We start from the raw sequence: 21053 nt of genomic DNA on the forward strand, positions 1-21053 counted from the left end.
TCCTCAGGCAGCACAGACATCCTCACAGTCACTTGATTATTTGTTCTGTTTTCCTTTAAGGTTTTCTTTCTGTGGTCCAGGCTGCATAGTGAGCCTCCAGAGTGTTGGGATTGTAAGTGCATGTCACAACACCAAGCTTTGTATGCCTTAAAGAAAACAGCTTTGGGCTAAAAAGCTGGCTCAGGGCTTAAGAGAACTGGCTGCTCTTCCAGAGGACCTGGGTTCTCAGCACACACATGGTGGCTCACAAGCCATCTTTAACTCCAGTTCCAGGGGATCTAACACCCTTTTTATGGCTTCCATGGCCATTGCACACACATGGTGAATACATACATATTCAGGAAAATCACCTACACACATGAAAATATAGGAAAGGAAAAAGAAAGAAATCAAGATTTCATTTCCATACCTATTGTCAGAAGGCAGAAGAGAAAGTAAAGCCAAAGCTGAAAGTTTCTTTCTCTCGGGCTGTGTGATGTTGTCCATTCGATCAACCCACATTTCAATCACATTTCCTAAAAGCTGATCCATCTGAAAGAAAGGAGACAGACACCTCACAATATCTGAAATTTTGTTTGAACATGAGTAAGTGTTGTCGATGACTAAAACCTGAGAAATGGTTAAAGTTCAAGTGCACAAACACAAGGTCATGGAATTTGGGACAAGCTTTGGTTTGGAGAGAAAGTTAAAAAAAACCAAAAGCTAACTACAATTGATCATGAGAGACAAAGACAAGTATTCAAAACCTTTATGTAGCCAATGGTATTTTGAGTAATATCACTTAATAAATAAATCAAGACCGTCTTCCTGATATACTGAAAAAGTACACATATTTGTATTTAGATGATAATTTCTTTCAAATTGATGATTACTGTTCAATGTTCTGTAATCTGCGAGTCTGATTTGTTATGCCGCCTCTCAGAGGACCCGATTAACTGCAATCCTAACCTGCAGTCAAAGGAAAAGAAACAAATCATTCCCTATAACAGCTATAAAAATCAATGAAACCGAAGGTGAACTAAATGAACATATTACCAAACAGGAGAGATGGCTGAGTCTGTGCTGACTCGGCAGGCGGGCAAAGGTGCTCACTGATGTCCCAACACAAGGGTAGACACCGCTATGAAAGAAAGGCTTGTAGGTCTGAGTAACATCCTCAGAGAGATGGATATCCTTCTCTCTTTCCCTCCCTGGTAAAGATCAAGAAAACTGATCTATTTGTGAGGTTTATTTATACATAGGTTTCTACTTTTATTTTAAGGAAATAAATATTTAACGCTAAACCTCTACCTTAAAAATCTGGACATCCCAGTTGCATATGTAGCAGAGGATGGCCTTGCTGGCCACCAATGGAAGGAGAAGCCCTTGGTCCTGCCATAGTAGACACCCCCCACCTGCCCACCCCATGTAGGGGAATTGGGAGGGGGTAGATGGGGAGGGGAACACCCTCATAGAAGAAGGGGAGGGGGAGGGGAGGGGGGCTTATGTCCGGAAAACCAGGAAAGGGAATATATTTGAAATGTAAAAGAAATAATATCCAGTAAAAAGAAAAAAAAATCCAGTAAAAGAAAAAAAAAAAAGAAATGTAAATAAATCTAATTTAAAAAAAATCTGCACCTCAAAAAAAAAAAATCTGGACATCCTGTCTTCTCTTTCCCCCCTTTGTCTGTTAGCTCTCCCCCCCACCCCCAATAAAACTCTCTCACACGCAAGAAAAAAATCTGGACATATAAAATCCATTCTTATTCTTTTCCACTTTAAGACCACTACATTTTTCCTAGTTAGCAGTTACATCATTTCTAATGCACAGGCAAGCAACTGCTAGTTGAAATCTATTTATATGTGAGTTCCTTACACTATGTATTATACCTGAGATGGCCTATGAACTCAAACAATATTTAAAATGATCAAAACAGCAATATCTACATGTTGCTTCAAGAACTACTAAGCTCAACACAGTTCCCAGTTCTAACACTGTAGTCCTCTTCTTAACTCCTTTCCTTACAGTAGGACCCCAAATTTGGGGTGGAATGGAAAATTAAAGTACATATATCTAATACAATATCATGACTTAAGGATTTGAGTCTTGTCCAAAAGATAAATACACTTTTATTTGTCAGTAATTGTGCCACTTAAAAAAAAAAATCAAATAAAAATGACCTTAGCGGTTCCCAGCTCCAAAAAAAAAAAAAAAAAAGAAAAAGAAAAAGAAAAAAAATGACCTTAGATTCGTATGTATTTTTAAAAGATTTTTAAATTATGTGTATATGAGGGCATCTGTGCTGGGTTTGTGCACACTCTAATAAAGTACTCAGGGAACCCAGAAAAGGGCCCTGGATTCCCATAGTTGGAGTTATAGGCAGCTGTGAGCTGTCAGTGTGGGTATGGAAAACTGGACTCAGGTCCTCAACAAGAACAGTCTATGCTGGAAACTGCTAAGCCGTCACTCTAGGCTCTGTATGTTATTTCAATAATTACTAGGATATATTAGGACATACATCACTATGACACTGTTTAAAACCTACTTACTAAGTAAGCAGAACAGGTGATAGCACACCATTAGGTTTAGAGGTGTTGCAACATTATCACTATGACACTCGATCAAGTCAGGTTAGTTTATACCTGGAGCACAACAATCTAATTTACACCACCATGTCCTCATTGCATATCTAATGTAAAATAAATGGTACAGGTGTTATGTGGAAACTTACTAAAATTAATATATGGTAAGCAAAATTTAAAAAGCAAATCACAGTCATTATAAAGGAACTGTGGAGTTCTATGATTGAAATGTAACTAATAATCCAGTACTTGAAAGATTGAGGCAGTGGAACTGCCATGAATTTGGGGCTAGTCTAGCCTTCAGATGAGTTTGAGGGCAGCCTAGTCTACAGAGCAAGGTACTATCTCGAAACATTCCAAACAATGGGAAGATAAAAATGTAATTGATAAAAACGAAGGCTGCATTGATATACACAGCTAAAATAAAATTAAATCAGCAAAACCAAATTATTTCAATGTAATTTTATTTAAAACACATTTATTATAAAAATATTTAATAAACAGCAACATTTAACAGTAAGCTGGGCAGCAGGAACCTTAGTCAATAAACGACTGGGATAGTCAGTAAGTTTTTCTAGTGAAGGGTCAAGTATCAAGTATTTCAGCTTTGTGGGCCACATAGTCTCAGTGACAATAACAGCCCAGCATCACCAAAAACAACAGGTAACAAATGAAACGTCATTTGTGCTCCTACAAAAAACTGTAATTTTCATGTCAGTATATATTACCACTGTTTTTATTTTTGAACTGACAAAATATAAAACCTCTTCTTATTTGATGGCCTTCACAAAACCCAAGACACAGGCCGCAGCTCAGCCATGATATAGGAGCAGGCCCAGAATTAAGATAAACACTCAGGGGCGGAGGGCACAAAGTTTTAGGAAGTATTCAAGCCTGGTACCTCACTTGCCTTCGTGATAAACACATTGCTCCCAAAACTGCTGAACACAGAACAAAACCAAAGCTTAGGACACTGGAGCAGATTCCCAGAAAATACAATTTTTACACTAGAATAAAAGTAATAAGGAATCAAAAGAAAAATGAGAGGCTGGGGTGCTCTGGATGAAGGGTAACAGTCTGCAACATGGGAGAGAAAAGCGCTTTTTTTTGGGGGGGGGTGAGATCTACAATTGTATTAAGTATATTAGAGTTAAATTTCAAACATTACAGGAATATTTAATTTTAAGCAGTCCAAGGTGTTTAATAGCTAAATCAGAAAAAGTGTTAACTCTTGCATTAAAAAACAAATGAACAGGGGTTGGGGATTTAGCTCAGTGGTAGAGCGCTTGCCTAGGAAGTGCAAGGCCCTGGGTTCGGTCCCCAGCTCCGAAAAAAAGAACCAAAAAAAAAAAAAAACAAAAACAAAAACAAATGAACAAACAACAACAACAAAAAACTACAAGAGTCATATGTGAGTCAATTGATCTAAAACTTGATTGTATTTTGTTCATCTTGTGTTCAATTCATTCACTTACTGCATTCATTTTTCAAAGGTAAGGTATTATTATGGAATGGAATTTTTAGCTGATAACCAAACTAAAATATTCAAGATAAATACGGAAAAGATTTCTGAATTAATAATAAAATGGAGAATAAAGTGCCTCGATCATCAGGAAATTGTAGTACCTGTACAAACGCTGAGGTCATTATGGACGGTTAGTGAAGACTGGCAGAGAACTGCAGTAAGTATTTGGATGAAATGATAACAAATACCCAAAAAGCATGTGTGTAGAATTTACAAAAAGAACAAACTGGATTCCTCTATGTATTTAAATAGAACAGCAATTCCAGAGACACTAACATTTAATACAGATCCAACAAGATGATAATAGCAGGTAATAAGTAAGATAAAATAAGCAATGTGATCAAAAGTCCACACACATCAGTTCAAAAGTCAGAATTGCATGCAATCCTTATGCTATTAGTAGGTTATCCAGAATCTCTTAATATAAAGCGCTTTCAAGAAACTGCAAAAAAAAAAACCAACCAACCAAACAAACAAACAAAAAAAACCCACAGTGAAAGCCTAGGACCATGGAGTCCTAAAAGGAATAGAAGAGATTAAAGAGTAAAGGACTAGATTATAGTAAACTGTTTTTTGTAAGGAAATACCCATTATGAGTTAAAACTCAAATCTAACTCGAAAAGAAATATCTTGAAGAGGTTCAATAACACACAATCTGGATCCCAGAACAACACAGAAGTAGCTAGACATAATAGCCTAAACATGGAAATCCCAAATTATTCCTTTTATATTCTATTCCGACTTCTGGTACAAACAAATGACCTGTCAACAGGACAAATAAGGTCAAGGCTAAATTTCCTGTTCCTCTGTAAAGCAGGGCCAAAGACAGTTCCAGCATTGCCACTGTTGATAAAATGCAGTGAGGGAACCTAATATCCAGGCAGACAGGAGCTTACACATCAAGAGATGTCAACACTAGACTGAAACACACACACACACACACACACACACACACACACACACACACACACACACACACACAGAGTTAAAACTCAAACAATAAAATACAGAGCTGAAGAGATGGTTCAGTAGGCAAGTGCACAGGCCATCCTGCTTTTTCAGAGGCCATGAGTTTGAGTCCCAGCACCTACAATCAGGCAGCTGGCAACCACCTGGTACTCCAGCTCTATGCAACTCTGACGCCTCTGGCCTCATGGCCACCACACTTAAGTGAACACATCCACACATAGACACACACACACAAACAAAATTAAAAACAAAAAAACCTTTCAAATTAAAATTTAAAAAAAGTACAAAATTAGGAAACAAAGCAAGGAAAATTAAGGTTGGAAGAAGCTAAAGATAAAGAATAGTAGATCGTTTCCATAATAAAACTTAAAATCTCAAGTTTAAAAAGTATTTGCTTTCAAAGTTACAAAATGTGAATGGGATAAGTGTTACAGGTTGATTTGATTATATGAGAACTAAAACTAGGTTATTTTAAGTGTCCAATAAGAACTGTAATTTTAATATTTATATTTTAAAGCATTTTTAAAAGCTCATAATTCTCTCTGTTTAATTGCAGTTAAGTCACTTAATAATATCTTACTAAAATACAATTGAATTTAACCAGATCCAATGTTGATACAGAACTACAGGTCATTGTATTTTTCTAATTAAAAGCTGTTTTGTTAATGCAGTTGATAGCTTTTCTGTTCCCACAGTAAGTTGGTTGTATTTCTAGCACAATGCTTACATAATTAAAGCATTTAAGTACTTTTCCCCTTAAAAGAGACTATGAGCTTTCTAGTCACCTCTACCCAGTGCCTAGCAAGGACTCTACTGTGGAAAGAGTGAGAGCAGAGGACTGAGCCCCTGAGACATTAGACTGACACAGAGCAGTGGGCTGCACTCCAACTCAGCCATACACTCACAGAGGGACTTTCACCAGCTCTCTAATATTTCCCATTTATGAGCTAGGACTACAAACGTTATCACTGAGTTCTTGTGGATTTAAAAATACTATTTCCAAAAACACATCAAATTTATGCTGAAAAGTATACTGCCAGAATCACTAAAAGATTTTACTGAATTAAACTGAAAAACTTTTTTTTTTTTTTTGGTTCTTTTTTTCGGAGCTGGGGGACCGAACCCAGGGCCTTGTGCTTCCTAGGTAAGCGCTCTACCACTGAGCTAAATCCCCAGCCCCCTGAAAAACTTTTAAGTAGTCCTTATCCTGGTTAAAAACAATAGACTAATGAAAACATTTCTTCTAGCAACTCACCGAAACAAAGGCTAGGATTTCAAATTTGTGGTTTAATTCTCCATGGCAATCTTTCCACTTATTTAGGTAACAGACTGCATCATTACCTCCCTCCAGTCTAAATACATGGATTGAAAACTTCAAAGTCTTGCAGAATATTACATATGCTATTTAGTCACACAACTGATTTTTAAATACATTTATGTTGTTTCAAAAGTTACCTTCCATTATAATGAGAACAGAAACTTCCTCATCCATGATTTTAAATTAAATTCATTACAGGGAGGAAATATGATAGTTCATGAATATATGCAAAGTTTTCCTGTTTGAGATTATGAAGTAGTAAAGAAAAACCATGGACATAATAAGTCAAAATTCTATGCTATAGCTAAGTAAAAATTAAATTACTAATATTGGATTAGAACAAACTACTAGACTTTACCTGCTATTTACAGGACCATTGTTCTTACTTTTTAAAAAAAGAAAAAAAAAGACGGGGCTGGGGATTTAGCTCAGTGGTAGAGCGCTTACCTAGGAAGCGCAAGGCCCTGGGTTCGGTCCCCAGCTCCGAAAAAAAGAACCAAAAAAAAAAAAAAAAAAAAGATTTATTTATTGTATATATGTGAGTACAGTATCACTCTCTTCAGACACACCAGAAAAGGGCATTGGATCCCATTACAGATGGTTGTGAGCTGCTGGGAATTAAACTCAGGACCTCTGGAAGAGCAATCAGTTCTCTTAACTGCTGAGCCATCTCTCCAGTCTCACTGTTCTTATGTCTACTCCAGGCAACAGGTAAAATCCATATTGTTAAAAGACTTAAAATGTAAAGAGCTCAATGCTTCAAAAGAACTGATGCAAAAATTCTCTATTTCATCCACTATCTCCAATATATACATGGTCACAGACTTCTTAACTTTTAAGCATGCAGACTCTTACCTCCTGATTAAACTCATGTCCCATCTCATTGAGAAGTGAAGAAAAGAAACTGGCATTCTGTAGTAAGACTCGACCCATAACAGCAAGATAGATGGACATCACTACTGGATACCTCTGCACAATTAAAATACAGGGCATGTAAATTTGTGTTAAGGTACTTTTAAAGGTATTTAAAAAAAAATCAACGATACGGTATCAACAGTTTAAAAATAACATTTTCCTTCAGGGACATAAAACAACATTTTTCTTTGTGTTGCTCTGTGTAGTATAATCTGTCAATATTGCTTGAATTCTTACAAAGTTTCTAAATAACTATATGTGTGTTATATCTCTATATCACTACTAGTTATCGTTACACAAATTAGGGCTGAAATTAGGGACCAGAGAGATGGCTAAAGTGGTAAAGTGTCTGCTGTAGAAGTAGGGTTTGTTCATAAGCCAGTCTAGACAATTGGAAAAATCCAGGTAGTGTGGGGGGACGGATGCACAGGGATAGGTAGGGAGAGGGATGGGGGAGGGAAAGAAGCAGGGGGAGAGAGAGGGAGAAAGAGAGAGAGAGAGAGACACTGATCCTACTTCAAAAAATAAAGTGGAGAGTAATTAGGAAAAGGCACAACATAGCCTCTGGCCTCCACATGCACACAAAAACACATATGCACCAATACCCACCCTACGCACAAACAGACACCAAAAAATCTATAGTTTTTATATGAGGAAATATATAGCAAATTATGTTATTATCCTCAAAATTTACCCAACTAAATATGATCCAAATCATAAAGCTTTCATTTCACAATCATCAATGACAAAAAGATGTAGTTTTTCTAATGCAAAAGAGTAAAGGAGCTGGAGTCCTATACTGCATAGGACAGGACGTTCAAGACCATCTTACCTCGCCTTCAATAACACCTCTGAAAACATAGGGTAGAATTCGTTGAAACATCTGTGGGCCCAATACTGGATTCACTTTAAGGGTATTTTCCACAACCTAAATCCCAGAAAAACACATGGTAATATTCAACTGTGCAATTCATTATTTCACACAAAACACAGATTAGTAAACAAAGCAATAAATTAAGTAACAGACAAAACTAGAAAGCATATGTAAATTCATGAGATATGCAATACTCTGGCACTAGACAAACTTTCACAAGATAATGTATTTTAAAAAACCCATAATCCGACATAAAGTATGTACTACTTAGGCACAGCTATATACTTGCCATCACATTTAATCATTTTATGATAACATAAATACACGCAGTTTATGATGTTCTGGCCCTTGCGATATAAACAGAATCCTTACAGTAACCAACAAACAGAAGCAGCAAAGGGCATGTCAAATGTTCTTCTATGGTGATCTTGAATTCTATTATGTTTTGCTTTGATTAGATTGTTTTTATTTTCTACAATTTAAGACAGGGTCTTGCTATGTAGTCCAGGCTGCCTGCCTCTGTCTCCTGAGTGTTAGAACTGCAGGTATATTTATTTCATCACACCTAACAAAAGCACTGCTTTTATTACTGGAAAAATGACCACAAAACCAATACTGTAAAGAATGATACTGTAGAGTTAGGTTTATCAATAAATTATTAGGAGAGGGAATGTTTCATATATATTTCACCTTAGTGACTGGTCAGACCAGACAATACTGAACCCTGGGGGGCTGAGAAACACCCAGAGTAATTTCATATACCACTCGCCATTTCTGCCCCCTTAAAAGCAGAGGAAAGAGCTAGAACCATACACTTTCAGGAAGGAGAAAAGAGAAGCTAAAAACAAGGTGAGAGACAATAAAGACTGAAAAGGAAGATGACAAGAATGCTGGAGAAAAGTTCATTGAACACCTAAGTGGCTGATACACTCGAGTCTTAATATCTGGACCACTGGCCTTCACCCCAAAAGAAGAGCAGTGAATGTTGTGTAGAAAATAAGAATGAGTCTAGAACAAAGGGGACTCCTCAGTGATAAGAATAAATAAAAAAGTCATGCTCAAGGAAACCACTGTCAAACTTCAGAAAACATAAAGTAAGGAGGGTCACAACTTTGGAGAAGGGCTTGGAGGAAAAAGCCAATGGGACTCTGGAAGACAGATTTTTCAAGGACATTAGCAGAATAGTTGTGTCTGAATATAAGCTCAAGTATCTGTCACAGTTTATTGTCTAAGTGATAAAAGAAAAGGATCCTGACTAATCTCCAAGAATTCAAAAGCTTAGGTTATATAAAAATCAATAATCGCAGCTAATTGTCCATCTCACTTTGAGCATGAAAACAAAAATCATAAACACTAAATACCAATTTAGCAAGAAAAATGAGAATACTTCAGCTGGATGGAGGTGAAAAGTGGTCCTCCTAAATATTTTCCATAACTCATGAGGACAGTTCAATGGTATTGTTTACAGATATGAAATACACAAAATAGTTAGCTACAAGCAACATCAGTGCTTATCCCTAAATAAGAAGAAATATCTGGCAAAGGTGTGGCTAATTAAGGCTTTGTAAAGAAGCCTTGGCTATCTAGGTGACTAAATTATATTCTTTAATATTCATATTTAAGTTAACTCAAGGAACCCACAGGAAACTATCTTTGTTTTGGAGAATTAACAGAATAAGAAGTTTCATAGTCTTCTGTATAAGAAGAAACAATTATTCGTGTATGTGTTTAGAAGACTAGATTCTTCCATATAAAGCATTCACGTATTTAAATATATTCAACACCATCATTTGTACATTGCCCTCATAGGCAGACTATAGTCAACATACAAAAAAAAAAATCAATAAATACTTCATCGCTAAGTCTTTGAAATTAAGGTAAAAAACCATAGGTAGAAAAAATAACTGTCTTATATTTTGTAGAGGGCTAGACATGCTGGTGCACAGTCTTAATCCGAGCACTCAGAATGCAGAACTCCAGGAGTTCAAGTTCAGCCTGCTCTACATAACCAGCTCCACTCTGACTAGGGCTCTGACTAGTGAGACACATTTGTAACAACCAAACAACAAATATTATATACAAAAATGTCATTTTTTGACTTTAAAAGGGGGTATGGATTACAGTTACAAAAATTATCAAGAGAACTGGTAACATACAGAAAGAGTTGACTAGAAGACCCAAGATACACAATTCTTACATTTTTCCTAGTGCCATGTTTAAATAGAACTGTGGTTCCAAGAATAATTATGACATGTGTTTAAACATGTTAAATTTGAGATACACGTGTGGGAAATCACAGGGAATAATTGTGTATTTCTCTTAATGAAAAATATACACAATAATAACTTTATTTCTATTATACAAATTTCTGAATTTTAAAATGATAATGCCAGAATTACTAAAAGCAGCAACATTATAAAATTTCAATTTGACTGCTTTCTTTTCATTCTTATGTTATGGTCCACTGTAATTACTATATAATATGTAACTTGAAGTATTCTTAGGTGACTGCAACAATATCACAATAAATACATATATTTTCACTAAAGAAAAGTTTTCTTAAATTTTTTAGCTCTTAATATTTGATTTAACGTTTTTGTTGTGTTCTCCTGGTGCTGGCTTAGCCCTTTTACTACTTTAAATCATGTCAAACATCTCTGCCAGTCTAAACTCTAGCTTCCAAATTTTCTTCCATTTCCTGCTTGATAACTACTTTTATTAACTAGATATTCTGCTTCATTTCCATTTTCCTTTTACTCTTTAAACAGATGAATATTGTAAACAATGCTATAGCCTTATCCTCTCAAAAATCACTGTAAAGCTATGGAGGTTTTCTTCATTTGAGACTGACATACTTTTTCAGTCATGGTTGGATATGCCTCCATTTATCGTCATTCTTTCCCTTTTCTTATTGGATATATTAATTATTTACATTTCAAATGTTATCCAACATTCTTTCCAAGTTTCTCCTCCAGAAACCCCCTATCCCATCCCCCACTCCCTACTTCTATGAGGGTTGTCCCCCACCTACCCACCCACTTCCACCTCCCCACCCTGGAGTAACAGAGAAGATACCTGTCCCAGACTCCACAGAGTAAGTACAGGTGCACACACAAGCATGCCCTGGAATTCCCCTGCACTGGGGCATGAAGACTTCACAGGACAAAGGGCCTCTCCTCCCATTGACACCAGACAAGGCCATCCTCTGCTACATATGCAGCTGGAGCCACGGGTACCTCCACTGTGTACTCTTTGGTTGGTAGTTTAGTCCCTGGGAGCTGGGGGGGGGGGGTGGAAGTGGGCTGGTCTGGTTGGTTGGTATTATTGTTCTTCCTATAGGAACTCCTATACATACTTCAGTCCTTTCTCTAACTCCACCATAGGAGATCCCATGCTCAGTCGCATGCTTGGCTGTAAGCTTCACCTCTGTATTTGTCAGGATCTGGCAGAGCCTATCAGGAAACAGCTATATTAGGTTCCTGTCAGCAAGCACTTCTTGGTATCAGCAATAGTGTCTGGGTTGGGTATATGGATGGACGGATCCCAAGGTGAGGCAGTGTCTGGATGGCCTTTCCTTCAGTCTCTGCTCCACACTTTATCCCCATATGTCCTTTAGACAAGAGCAATTCTGGGTTAAATTTGGAAATGAGGAGGTGGCCCCATTCCCCAACCAGGGGCCTTCTGCCCCTTTGTTGGGCATTTTAGCTAATCTCATCCGGGATTGGTTTCTGAAAGACTCTTGCTTTCCTGGCATCTGAGAATTGCTGGTGGCTACCCCCAGTTTCCAATCCCCCATTGCTACACACCTCTGTTCAAATGCCTGACCTTCTGTATATCATCCCTCTCCTCCCACATCTTATCCTGCCCACCTTTTATCCCAACCCCTCCTCTTTCCCTCCCAAGTCTGTCCTACCCTCTACCTCCCATGAGTATTTTATTCCCCCTTCTAAGAAGGACAGAAGCACCCACATTTTTGGTCTTCCTTCTTCTTGAGCTTCATATAGTCTGTGAATTGTGTCTTGGGTATTCCGAACATTTGGGCTAATATCCATTTATCAGTGAGGACATATCATGCATACTCTTCTGTGACTGGGTTTACCTCACTCAGGATATTTTCTAATTCCATCAATTTGCATAAAAATTTCATGAAGTCATTGTTTTTAGTAGCTGAGTGGTACTTCATTGTGGAAATGTACATTTTCTGTATCCATTCCTATGTTGAGGGACATCTGGGCTTTTTCCAGTGTTTGGATATTTTAACTAAGGCTGCTATGAACAGAGTGGAGCAGGTGTCCTTGTTATATGTTGGAGTATCTTTTGGGTATATGCCCAGGAGTGGAATAGCTAGGTCGAATTTTCTGAGGAACTGCAAGCCAACAGTGGAGGAATGTTCCTTTCCCCACATACTCACCAGCATCTGTTGTCCCTGAGTTTTTGATCATAGGGATTCTGACTGGTGTGAAGTGAAAATTCAGGGTTGTTTTGATTTGCATGTCCCTGATGACTAAGGATGTAGAACATTTCTTTAGGTGTTTCTTAGCTATTTGATATTCCTCAGTTGAGAATTCTTTGTTTAGCTCTATACCCAATTTTTAATAGGGTTACTTGGTTCTCTGGAGTCTATCAATATATGATTGTTAAAGATCTTTTCCCAATTTCTTGGTTGCTGTTTTGTCCTATTGACAGTGTCCTTTGCCTTGCAATTTTAGGAGGTCCTATATGTCGATTCTTAATCTTAGATCCTGGACTATTGGTGTTCTGTTTAGACATTTCCCCCTGTGTCGATGTGTTCCAGGCTCTTCCGCACTCTCTCTTCCATTGGTTTCAGTGTATCTGTTTTTAGGTGGATGTCCTTGATCCACTTGGACTTGAACTTTGTACAAGAAGATAAGAATGGATCAATTTGCATTCTTCAACATGCTAACCTCCAGTTGAACCAGCATCTGTTGAAAATGTTCTCTTTCTTCCACTGCATGGTTTTACCTCCTATGTCAAAGATCAAGTGACCGTAGGAATGAGAGTTGATTTCTGAGTCTTCAAAACTATTCCACTGGTCTACCTGCCTCTCTGTACCAATACCATGCAGTTTTTTATACCAACTGATCTGTAATACAGATTGAGCTCAGAGCTGGTGATTCCCGCAGAAGTTCTTTTTTTTTTTTTTAAGATTTATTTATTATATATAAGTACACTGTAGCTGTCTTCAGATACACCAGAAGAGGGCATCAGATCTCATTACAGATGGTTGTGAGCCACCATGTGGTTGCTGGGATTTGAACTCAGTACCTCTGGAAGAGCAGTCAGTGCTCTTAATCACTGAGCCATCTCTCCAGCCCCCGCAGAAGTTCTTTATTGTTGAGAATAGTTTTCACTATCCTAAATTTTTTGTTATTCCAAATGAATCTGCAATTTAGTCTTTCTAACACTATGAAAAATTGAGTTGGAATTTTGATGGGGATTGCATTGAATGTGTAGGTTGCTTTTGGCAACATGCCCATTTTTACTATATTAATTCTGCCAATCCATGGGCATGGGGGAATCTTTCCATCTTCTGAGATCTTCAATTTCTTTCTTCAGAGACTTGAAGTTCTTGTCATGGAATTCTTTCACTCGCAAGAGCGTGGCAAGAGCCACGCTAAGGTATTTTATATTATTTGTGGCTATTGTGAAGGGTCTCGTTTCCTTAATTTTTCTCAACCTGTTTATTCTTTGAGTAGAGGAAGCCTACTGATTCATTTGAGTTAAACTTAAATCAAGCCACTTTGTTGAAGTTATCAGGTTTAGGAATTCTCTGGTGAAATTTTTGGGGTCACTTAAGTATACTATCATATCATCTGCAAATACTGATATTTTGACCTATTCCTTTCCTGTTGTATCCCTTTGACCTCTTTTTGTTGTCTGATTGCTCGGGCTAAAACTTGAATAGGTAGGGAGAGAGTGGACAGCATTGTTTAGTCCCTGATTTTAGTGGGATTGCTTCAAGTTTCTCTACATTTAGTTTAATGCTGGCTACTGGCTTGCTGTATATTGCTTGTCAAATGCTTTCTCAGCAATTAATGAGATGATTATACAGTTTTTTTTCCTTTAAGTTTGTTTACATAGTGGATTATGTTGATGGATTTCCATATATTAAACTACCCCTGCATCCCTGAGATGAAGCTTACTTGATCATGAAGGATGATCATTTTGATGTGTTCTTAGATTTGGTGTGCTAACATTTTACTGAGTATTTTTGCATCAATATTCATAAGAGCAATTGGTCTGAAGTTCTCTTTCTACGTTGGGTCTTTGTGTAGTTTACGTATAAGTGTAATTGTGGCTTCATAGAAGGAACTGGATAGTGTTCTTTGTTTCTATTTTGTGGACTAGGTTGAAGAATATTTTATTAGGTATTCTTTGAAGGTCTGATAGAATTTTGCAGTAAACCCAGTGGTCTTGGTCTTTTACTGGTTGGGAGAGTTTTAATGACTGCTTCTATTTCTTTAGGAGTTATGGGACTGTTTAGATGGTTTATCTGATCCTGATTTAACTTTGGTACCTGGTATCTGTCTAGAAAATTATCAATTTCATCCAGATTTTCCAGTTTTGTTGAATATAAGCTTTTGTAGTAGGATCTGATGATATTTTTAATTTCCTCAGATTCTGTTGTTATGTCTCCCTTTTCATTTCTGATTTTGCTAATTTGGATACAGTCCCTGTGACCTCTGGTTAGTTTGGCTAAGGGTTTATCATCTTGTTGATTTTCTCAGAGAACCAGCTCCTGGTGTTGTTGATTATTTATATAGTTTTTTGTTTCTACTTATTGATTTCCACTATGAGTTTGATTATTTCCTGCCACCTATTCCTCTTTGGTATATCTGCCCGTTTTTGTTGTTGTTGTTCTGGAGCTTTTAGGTGTGCTGTCAAGCTGCTGACATATGCTCTCTCCTGTTTCTTTTTGGAGGCACTCAGAGCTATGAGTTTTCCTCTTAGCACAGCTTTCATTGTGTCCCATACGTTTGGGTATGTTGTGCCTTCATTTTCATTAAATTCTAAAAAGTCTTTAATTTCTTTATTTCTTCCCTGACCAAGTTATCATTGAGTAAAGCATTGTTCATCTTCCATGTGTATGTGGCTTTCTATTGTTTTTGTTGTTATTGAAGACCAGCCTTAGTCCGTGGTGATCTGATAGGATGCATGGGATTATTAAAATCTATTTGTACCTGTTGGGCCTATTTTGTGACCAATTATATGGTCAATTTTGGAGAAGGTACCATAAGGTGTTGAGAAGAAGGTATATTCTTTTGTTTTAGGATGAAATGTTCTATAGATATAGCTTAAATCCATTTGGTTCATAACTTCTGTTAGTTTCACTCTATCTCTGTTTAGTTTCTGTTTCCATGATCTGTCCATTGATGAGAGTGGAGTGTTGAAGTCTCCCACTATTATTGTGTGAGGTGCAAGGTGTGCTTTGAGCTTTAGTAAGGTTTCTTTCATGAATGTAGGTGCCCTTGAATTTGGAACACAGCTATTCAGGACTGTACATTCATCTTGGTGGATTTCTCCTTTGAAGTGTCCTTCCTTTTCTTTTTTGATGACTTTTGGTTGAAAGTCGATTTTATTCAATATTAGAATGGCTACTCCGGCTTGTTTCTTGGGACCATTTGCCTCAAAGTTGTTTTCCAGCCTTTTACTCTGAGGTAGTGTCTGTCTTTGTCTCTAGGGTGTGTTTCCTGTATGCAGCAAAATGCTGGGTCCTCTTTAAGTGTCCAGTCTGTGTCTATGTCTTTTTCATTGGGGAATTGAGTCCACTGATGTTAAGGGATATTAAGGAATAGTGATTGTTGTTTCCTGTTATTTTTGTTGTTAGAGGTGGAATTATGTTTGTGTGTCTCTCTTCTTTGGGTTCGTTGCAAGATTACTTTCTTGCTTTTTCTAGGGTGTAGTTTCCCTCCTTCTGTTGGAGTTTTCCATCTATTATCCTTTGTAGGGCTGGATTTGTGAAAAGATATTGTGTAAATATGGTATTGTAATGGAATACCTTGGTTTCTCCATCTGTGGTAACTGAGAGTTTTGCTGGGTATAGTAGCCTGGGCTGGTATTTGTGATCCCTTCAGTCTGTATGACATCTGACCAGGATCTTCTGGCTTTCATAGTCTCTGGTGAGAGGTCTGGTGTAATTTTGATAGGTCTGCTTTTGTATGTTACTTGACCTTTTTTCCCTTACTGCTTTGAATATTGTCTTTGTTTTGTATAGTTGGTGTTTTGATTATTATGTGACGGGAGGAATTTCTTTTCTGATCTAATATATTTAGAGCTCTGTAGGCTTCTTGTATGTTCATGTGAATTCTTTCTTTAGGTTAGGGAAGTTTTCTTCTACAATTTTGTTGAAGATATTTACTGGCCCTTTAAGTTGGGAATCTTTGCTCTCTTCTATACCTACTATCCTTAGATTTGAGCTTTTCATTGTGTCCTGGATTTCCTGGATGTTTTGGACTAAGAACATTTTGCATTTTGCATTTTCTTTGATGACTATTTAAATGTTTTCTTTGGTATCTTTTGCCCCTGAGATTCTCTCTTCTATCTCTTGTATTCTGTTGGTGATGCTTGCGTCTTTGACTCCTGATCTCTTTCCTAGATTTTCTATCTCCAGGGTTGTCTCCCTTTGTGATTTCTTTATTGTTTCTATTTCCATTTTTAGATTTTGGATGTTTTTGTTCAATTCCTTCACCTGTTTGATGTGTTTTCCTATAATTCTTTAAGGGGTTTTTGTGTTTCCTCTTTAAGGGCTTCTACTTGTTTACCTGTGTTCTCCTATATTTCTATAAGGGAGTTATTTATGTCCTTCTGAAGCTCCTCTACCATCATAATGAGATGTGATTTTTAAATCTGAATCTTGCTTTTCTGGTGTGTTATGGTATCTGGGACTTGGTTTGGTGGGAGAACTAGGTTCTGATGCTGCCAAGTAGCCTTGGTTTCTGTTGCTTAGGTTTCTCTGATTGCCTCTCGCCACCTGTTTATTTCTGGTGTTCGTTGGTCTTGTTGTCTCTCATGGGTGCTTGTTGTTCCTCTTAGCCTATGATATTAGGTGTGTCAGCACTCCTGGAGATTTGGGTGTGGAGAGCTGTCTCACTGCGTTTGTTCCAGGGCTCTGATGGAAACTAAAAGAATCCTGTACCTGGCTGGCCCATGGTTTCTGTGCCCTGTGGCTCCTGGAAGGTCCTTCTTCAGTCAGTTACTGGAACAAAAGTAGTGGCCTCACCTGACAACTTAGGAGTGACAATACTCCTGGAAGAGCAGCTCCAGGGCACAGATGTAGACTGGAAGGCCTTCGGGGTTTTTTTGTTTGTTTGTTTTATTGTTTTTTGTTTTTTAAAGTCAGCAGTGTTCCAATTCAACTAGAACTTGCTGCACTATAGTTCTCAATCTACTACTTTTTACGATATACCTAGAAGAGATTTCTTCTAAACCAAAAATGTAACTTCTTCCTAAGACAACATTCTTGATTTGGCCCTACACTGAATGAAAAAATTACTGACTGTAAATCTTAATAGCAGAATGTCTATGCTTACTTACATCATGACTCCAATACTAGCTTTCTGACCTTGAACAAATCGTTTACCTCTGTTATTTAATTTTTTCATCTAAAACAATGAAAAAATAACAGTACTATGATCTTGTTTACATAAAGATAAAGTACTTTCTATGTGGCTAGAAATATGTAGGATATAATAAATGGTGTGTTATTTGTTATAGAATTAGACAAAAATAGTTAATTCATTGTTAGCCTTATCATAGTGAAGGAAAGGAGGTTAGTTTAATAATGCATATGAATCCAAGCTCAAAATGGTACATGTGTACAAATGCATCTGAAATTAATGCTAACAATTTAAATTTAATTATTTTTTATAATATTACGAAACCACTGTAAGTAACCTGTATTGAGTCAAAGAGTTGACTCTAGTTCTGTTCTAAAACACTGACTCCTAAAACAGCCATGCTGGTCCAATTGGTCTCTTGGTCCAATTTTCTTTCTTTTTCTTGAAAAGATTTATTTATTTATTATATATAAGTCCACAGTAGCTGTTTTCAGACACACCGGAAGAGGGCATCGAATCTCATTACAGATGGTTATGAGCCACCATGGAGTTGCTGGGATCTGAACTCAGGACTTCTGGAAGAGCAAACAGGGCTCTTAACCAATGAGCCATCTTTCCAACCCATCCAATTTTCTTAAAAGTATAATTTTATGCTTCAAAGAACAAAGAAGCTACTTGCAAACACTATCAGAAATTACTGGTATACAGCATGTTATATTAAGAAATACAATCTAGGAGATACTGAAAATGAAAATAAGAAGCTAATATTAGGGGCTATAATAGAAGTATAAGAGTTCTCCCAGACTATAAATGAAAGTAGAAAATAAAAATATTTAAGAAAATATTCTTAAAATATCCCTTCACATCTATAGCTCAAAAAATTTACTGATAGGCAATACATTCCTAGGACTCACTTATCCAGTAATTGAATAAACTCATTTCTGTGAATTCAAATCAAACAAAGGTTCAACTACAGCAATGCTTTCTTTCAAATTGCCTTAAACACATATTATCAAGTCCCCAGTATTAAACTCAAGCATTTACAATCTATTAATGATCAACTTTTGGCACTACACTGTTTTAACCTACACTTCATATACAATGTTATAAAAATTTTTCCATATTTGGATAACTATTTGCACCAATTCATTAACAAAAAAAAGGTACAAATGCAGTAGACAGATGGCATTCCTGTTTCCATTTTCAAGCACAATGAAAAAGAAATTGATTTGTTACTAAAATTATGAAGCTAGTGTATAGTATTTCTGTTTGGAATTCTACATAACAAACTTTTTAAAAGATTGTATTATTCTAAAAGCAATAAACAAATATAATTTTAGATGACCAGCTAACACACAATTGTTAATAATATGCTGCTATATTACTAGTCTTGCCTTAAAAAGCAAATTTACCTTAAAGATGTTTTCATGTAATTTGTCATGTATTTATTTACTCCCTTACAAGTGTGTGTGTACCTGCATGAACTTGCAAGTGTGCGCATGCGTGCGCACACAAACACACACACACACACACACACACACACACACACACACACACACACTAGCATATGTGGAGGGGAGAGTACCACTTTTGGAAGTTGATTCTCTCCTTCCAGCATGTGGGTTCTGGGGTTCAATTCAGGTCATCAGCTTTGGTAGCAAGGAGTGTTACCTGCTGAGCCATTTCAACCAGAACCTGAAGTGCCTCATTTAGTTAAAGAAATTACATAGGGGGGTTGGGGATTTAGCTCAGTGGTAGGGTGCTTGCCAGGCAAGCACAAGGCCCTGGGTTCAGTCCCCAGCTCTGAAAAAAAGAAAAAAAAAAAAATCAGCAACCAAAGAAATTAGTCTAAAGTATATTTGACTGGCTTTTGTTTTTTGGGTTTTTTTGTTTTGTTTTTTATTTTGTTTTGCCAAAGGGTGACTATAAAATGAGACAACCTTGTAATTAAATTAAAATAGTAACTTTAATATTAGCACACTAGGCAGTGTTTTAATGGTTTTATACATACACGCACACACACACTAATCCACTCCTTGCCCTAGAAATAAATTTGGCAGAACTAGTCTTGTTTTACACACAGAAAATGAGAAGGCAGTAACTGGCTCACATCACATAGCTACGAGGTAATGAGCCCAATATTCTGATGTAGCCCCCAGGCATGCTACCCTCTGGCCATGTTACCTTCCCTCTATTTTGTAAGAGTTCAATCAAAAGCAAGCAATAAAAAGCACTATTTCTTAGAACCTCCTAAAATCTTCCTTACTGAAGTTTCACAATGCCCACACCAAAGAACTCCTCAGTCAGCTTTCAACAGCTACTTCACTACTAATATTGCAAAGAAAAAGCTTGACCAAAAGCAAACAAACAATCAAACAACTTTCAATCCAAGCTTGAAGCTTGGTCTAGAAAGTGTTTAAATATACGAGAGCAGCTTTTTCCTTAATCACTTAGCATATGCTAAATATAATTAAGACTGTTTTGATTTCACGTGCTATATAACAAGGTACAGGGCTTGGTGGGGTAAGTGTTTTTAGCCACAGTTCAGTGCTGATACTGGATACTCTAAATCTTTAACATAAAAACCATTAATACCATGCTATTAAAATCTAAAACAACGTAGAACATACTAACTTTGAATTTTGGATAAGGGAGAATACAGACTAACAGAAGAGTCTAGTAGAGGAAAGATTCTAAAATAGATAATATTAGGATAACATGAAAATTTTCTCTAAGAGTGATAACTTACAGACAATAACAATAATGAATACAAACTAAATGGTCCACAGAATAAAGCATTTACTCAACTATTTCCAGAAAAAAATTCTAACTCCTGACCCACATGGTTAATATATTAACAAATAATATCAAATATACCCAACTTATAAGTCAAACCAATCATGCACACACTTACATAAATATCTAGAATTTGTATGTGTGTGTCCTCCCAAGAACAGACAATACACTCAAAGTGATAACTGGTTATTATTCCTATTAAATCTATAGCATCTATGTATAGGTTAATAGGAAATAAACATTTTATAGTGAAATCCACCAAGAAGATCTAAGATAATACCATAGTTTTCTTAACAAAAATGTCATTGTCACAATAGAAAGACTTTGCCAGGCATAGTGGTGCATGCCTTTAATCCCAGCACTTGGGAGAGAGACGTAGGTGGATCTTTGTGTGTTTAAAGCCAGTCTGGTCAACACGGTGCGTTTTAGCTACATAGTGAGACCCAGTCTAGAAAAACACCAAAAAACTTTTTTAAATTTTAAAAAGACTTTGTCTAGCCAGAATTTAATTCTTTT

The 21053-nt window shown here is 36.8% G+C and overlaps 1 protein-coding gene across 1 annotated transcript in view; it reads right to left on the minus strand.

Moving 5' to 3' along the window:
- The window catches only part of Ipo11 (importin 11), a 178681-nt gene that overhangs the window by 54212 nt on the left and 103416 nt on the right, over window positions 1-21053 (minus strand). The window contains 3 exon segments of the mRNA NM_001447235.1: window positions 410-531; window positions 7230-7343; window positions 8122-8217. Coding sequence (NP_001434164.1) covers window positions 410-531; window positions 7230-7343; window positions 8122-8217 — 332 coding nt within the window.

The sequence above is a fragment of the Rattus norvegicus genome, chromosome 2 (assembly GCF_021556685.1).
Source record: "Rattus norvegicus strain SHRSP/BbbUtx chromosome 2, alternate assembly SHRSP_T2T, whole genome shotgun sequence".
Taxonomy (NCBI): Eukaryota; Metazoa; Chordata; class Mammalia; order Rodentia; family Muridae; genus Rattus; species Rattus norvegicus.